We start from the raw sequence: 4,347 nt of genomic DNA on the forward strand, positions 1-4,347 counted from the left end.
CAGCACAGGCAATACATTACTTCAAACTATTTAAAAAAGAAAATCACTTTTTCAAACTTTCCAACATCAAACGGTATTTTTTACAGTGTAACTCTCATAATATAACTTTAGTAAAAGTAAATAGTCAAAATATGGGTGAAATAATGTTCAGTCAACATTCAATGTCAAGTGAGAGCTTGTATGTTGCTATTACTCACCTGGAGTCTATGAACCTCTGGCATGTTTCCATCACATGGTCCATCTGTAAGTATGTGGCTGTGTTGAGGGTGGCTATAATGAAGTTATCTTTAAGAGTCAAGCAAGATGTATACATGAACTCAAGCAGAATGGCAAAGCCATCAGGGTCCACCTTTGGATCTAAACTTATGAGGCTTAAGTTGCTTTTAGGATTGTCTGCAAACATGGAGTAAAAGAGGCCACTGTGAAGAGAGAAGACGGAATATCAATGTCACTTAGTGTACACGTATAAGTATGCGCTATATTAAAAATGCAAATATCATAGGACTACCTGCAAGCCATCAGAACTGTTTTATGGGCCCGGAACTGCTGCCCACCAACCATAATGGTGACATCAGTCAGGAGGTTTCTGCTGCGGAGTCGATTGAAGTTGAACAGCACGTCACCAGCATGACGCGTGAATTTAATGCAGCCATCTGCTGCACACGACATATTGTTTGCCTGCACAGAAACGATTCAAAATCTAGTGAAACATTTGCAAAAATTTAGTAAATTCCTGCTGTGATTGCAAACATGGAATGAATAAACAAATAAAAATAACCAGGGGGCAAAAATACGGTCTTAAAAATAATCAGACATTTTATTATGATGAATAAAAAATAAAAAAAACTATAAAAAGAACGAAGGAAAAAGAAAATAAATGAAATTAAATAATCATTTGAAAACATTATTAACAGATTCAATTTCATACTCAGAAATTAATTTTAACATGAATAAACAATTTGATTCAAACAAAGTAATGAATACAAATTAGACCAAATGATCAGTATTTAAATTAACACAAATAAATACAGGACTGTAATGAAATGGAAAAAGTAATAATGTAGTGAATAATGTAAAAGAAGACCCATTTATTGTATTCCTCATTAAAAAAAGGACTACTTTGCATTTTAAGTTGAGGTCCCTACATGACAAGTGTTGAATGTAGGGTTCTGTGCATCAAACCCCAACAATGTGCCATATTACTTCACTTTAAAAAGATTCATGTGCAACTTGTGAACACTAGATGTCCACAAAGTTACAATGTTGCAAACTGAAAAGAATCACTTTCAGACTAGGCCTAAAAAATCTGATATTTACATTATTTTGTGATTACAACTCGTTACTTATCATTTGCTTTATAGTTGAGTTTATTTCTTTTTGGTTAGATCCACTGTAACAAAACTGGATTTCACCATGTACGCACCCTCAAGTGGGTCCAAACCTATATGAGTCTGTTAATCTATATTTTTCTGTTAAACATAAAAGAAAATACTTTGAAGAATGTTAGAAACCATTGACATGTATAGCAAGAAAAACAAATAAAAAAGAAGTCAGTGGTTATTGATATACCATTTTACCTTATAACTTCTTAAGTGTTTAACAGAGAAAAAACTCATTAGGTTTGTGACAAGTAAAGGGTGAGTAAATAATGACAGTAGTCTATCCTGGGTGAACTATCCCTATTAAACGCTACCAAAACTGCTATTCGTATACCCTATGATTACACATTTCACTTGAATCGACATACCAAAGCGTCCGGAATAAATCATTTTTGACCATCACAAAAACGACTAGTTTTAGACAGCATGATTTTTGGCTTTTACGTCAACGGATTACCTAAAAACACACACAACCTGGCATAAGGACAAACGTCACTACATAGGGAGTAGCAGGCTATATGATTTAAGACACGGTGCGTGACATGACGCAAGCTTCAATTTGTCCCCCGTGAGAGAAACACTTGTTGAACTGCGAAAGTACAATTTGATATCGAATCTCGTGGTTTATTGACAAAGTATTGTGACGAGAGGTTTATGAATAGCTAGAAGTCACATGAGAATACTCCGATACATTTAATAATAATAATAAAAAACATTTGATATGAGTTGCTGTTAAATAAACATATCATAATTAATCTCACGACATGTATGTGCTTAAATAGCGCAATCACAACTAAACATTGAAATATGTGCGCATAGCTTATAGAGAATTACCAGTGATTGATCCTTTATTACGTTTACATTAACCGGCATAAAATCACATGCGCACGGGCGGAGTATAGTCAGAGATAATCTATAAAAACAAACAAACAAACAAACAAACAAACAACAAGAACTATGTTTGAAATAATGGCACATTTATACAATATGTACCCGCTTTATGACCCCCAACGCCAGGTAATAAACTTAGTTTTCCACCCGTATAAAGTTGTACTTTCATTTATTAACGTATACAATACAAAGTGCGATCCTGAAATCTGCTTGACCAAACTATTTCCAATGCAACTCTATACAACACAGTGAAACTGACACAGGAGACGAAAAGATTAAGTATTCACGCAACAGGCCAACAAAAGTCGAGTTGCGTAATTAACACGACAGCTCTAAATAGAACAAAGTAGTCTGGTTTAAAGCAGAATTCATTTTCATTATTGAAATAACTCGCTATTATAGAGCGCTCCATGTTCTCCATGTCGCCTAGACATTTTGCTAGATAGAATAAAATCACCTGGTGTGTTTTTCTTGGAAGTGTCCACCGAAGACAGTTCTTGGAAGAACTCTTCTGAGAAGACGCAGTTCTCAATTCTCGGAATTTTACCAGTGGACTGTACCACTGATACAACAGAGGGGGATCCGGACGTTTCCGTCTCCACGCATTCTAAATATTAAATGGCTGTTTACCAGAAATATAAAATAACTCAGACGGAATGTCTTATGTCTAAAATGCATACTCAAGTTTATTGCAATTTGCAACGTAGCTATTAAAACGATTGGATAAAGTTCAAACCGGGCCACTAACTGCAATGAGTTGCTCCACAGACGCGGTCATAGGCAACGTCACTCCACCACCCTTTCACTCCCGTACAGATTCCGCAGAAAATGATTCCTTGCGAGTAATTTGTATATTATGTCATGTTGATTTAACAAAGCTGTTATAGTCAGCATAGCCTACATTTAATTCCTTTAAAAATGAATCCCAGATTTAGTTCTAGGTTATTAACTATGCCTATTATTATTATTATTGATGTTATTATTATTCATTTATTCATTCATTTTCTTTTCAGCTTAGTCCCTTTATTAATCTGGGGTCGCTACAGTGGAATGAACCGCCAACTTATCCAGCATATGTTTCACGCAGCAGATGCTCTTCAAGCTGCAACCCATCACTGGGAAACATCCATACACACTCATTCACACTCATACACTACGGACAATTTAGCCTACCCAATTCACCTGTACCGCATGTCTTTGGACAGTGGGGGAAAATTGAGCACCCGGAGAAAACCCACGCGAACACGGGGAGAACATGCAAACTCCACACAGAAACGACAACTGACCCAGCCGAGGCTCGAACCAGCGACCTTCTTGCTGTGAGGAAACAGCATTACCTACTGCGCCACTGCGTCGCCTATTATTATTATTATTATTATTATTATTATTATTATTATTATTATTATTATTATTATTATTATTATTATACTTTTTGAAAATTTGTCTTTTTGAACGTCAAAATATATATTTTTTTGTAAAATAAAATGACTGTATATACAATGAGGAATAATAAAATTGTGGTTTCTTAAAATAAGGCTGTAAAATGTTGAAGATTGAACCATTCGTCTTTTTACCTTTTGCATCATTTGCATATATGTTAGCTAAATAACTGTTAGCTAACTGCTTCTTTAAGTAACATCACAAGACCCTGGGAGGTCACAGATTTATTACAGCATAGAATTAAGATGGCAACTGAGGCAAATAAGGTCTATCACACACACACACACACACACACACACACACACACACACACACACACACACACACACACACACACACACACACACACACACACACACACACACACACACACACACACACACACACACACACAGTGTAACTTAACACTCAACAAAGCAGCTATTCAGGACCATAACGCAGTGCACTCAGCTCTCAACACTATTTATATATCCGTCCCAAAGACTTACTGGAAGCATGACCATTAGATTGTGTAGAGCAAACTTTAAACATTCACATACAAGCAGCTTACAAAGCATTGCCAAATTTAAAAATAATAATTCTTTAAAATGACAGATTTAAGATTAAAATAAAATAAAATTATGGGGCGTCCCATTTT

General features: G+C 35.5%; 1 protein-coding gene across 3 annotated transcripts in view; it reads right to left on the reverse strand.

The window, feature by feature from the left end:
- bcl6ab (BCL6A transcription repressor b) overlaps positions 1-2,794 on the reverse strand; it is an 11,412-nt gene extending 8,618 nt beyond the window's left edge. For 2 of the 3 annotated variants that reach the window (XR_015477323.1, XM_087238393.1), the window contains exons 1-3: positions 2,728-2,785; positions 509-678; positions 198-419 (exon numbers count right to left, since the gene is read on the reverse strand). Coding sequence is in view for 2 of the 3 variants with exons in the window: in XM_087238393.1 (XP_087094519.1) it covers positions 198-419; positions 509-669 (383 nt within the window). In the remaining variant the exon portion in view is untranslated. 3 annotated transcript variants of the gene reach the window in all.
- Between the last annotated feature and the right edge of the window lie 1,553 nt (positions 2,795-4,347).

This window comes from Danio rerio, chromosome 2 (genome assembly GCF_052040795.2).
Source record: "Danio rerio strain M-AB ecotype USA chromosome 2, GRCz13ab, whole genome shotgun sequence".
NCBI classification, from domain to species: domain Eukaryota; kingdom Metazoa; phylum Chordata; class Actinopteri; order Cypriniformes; family Danionidae; genus Danio; species Danio rerio.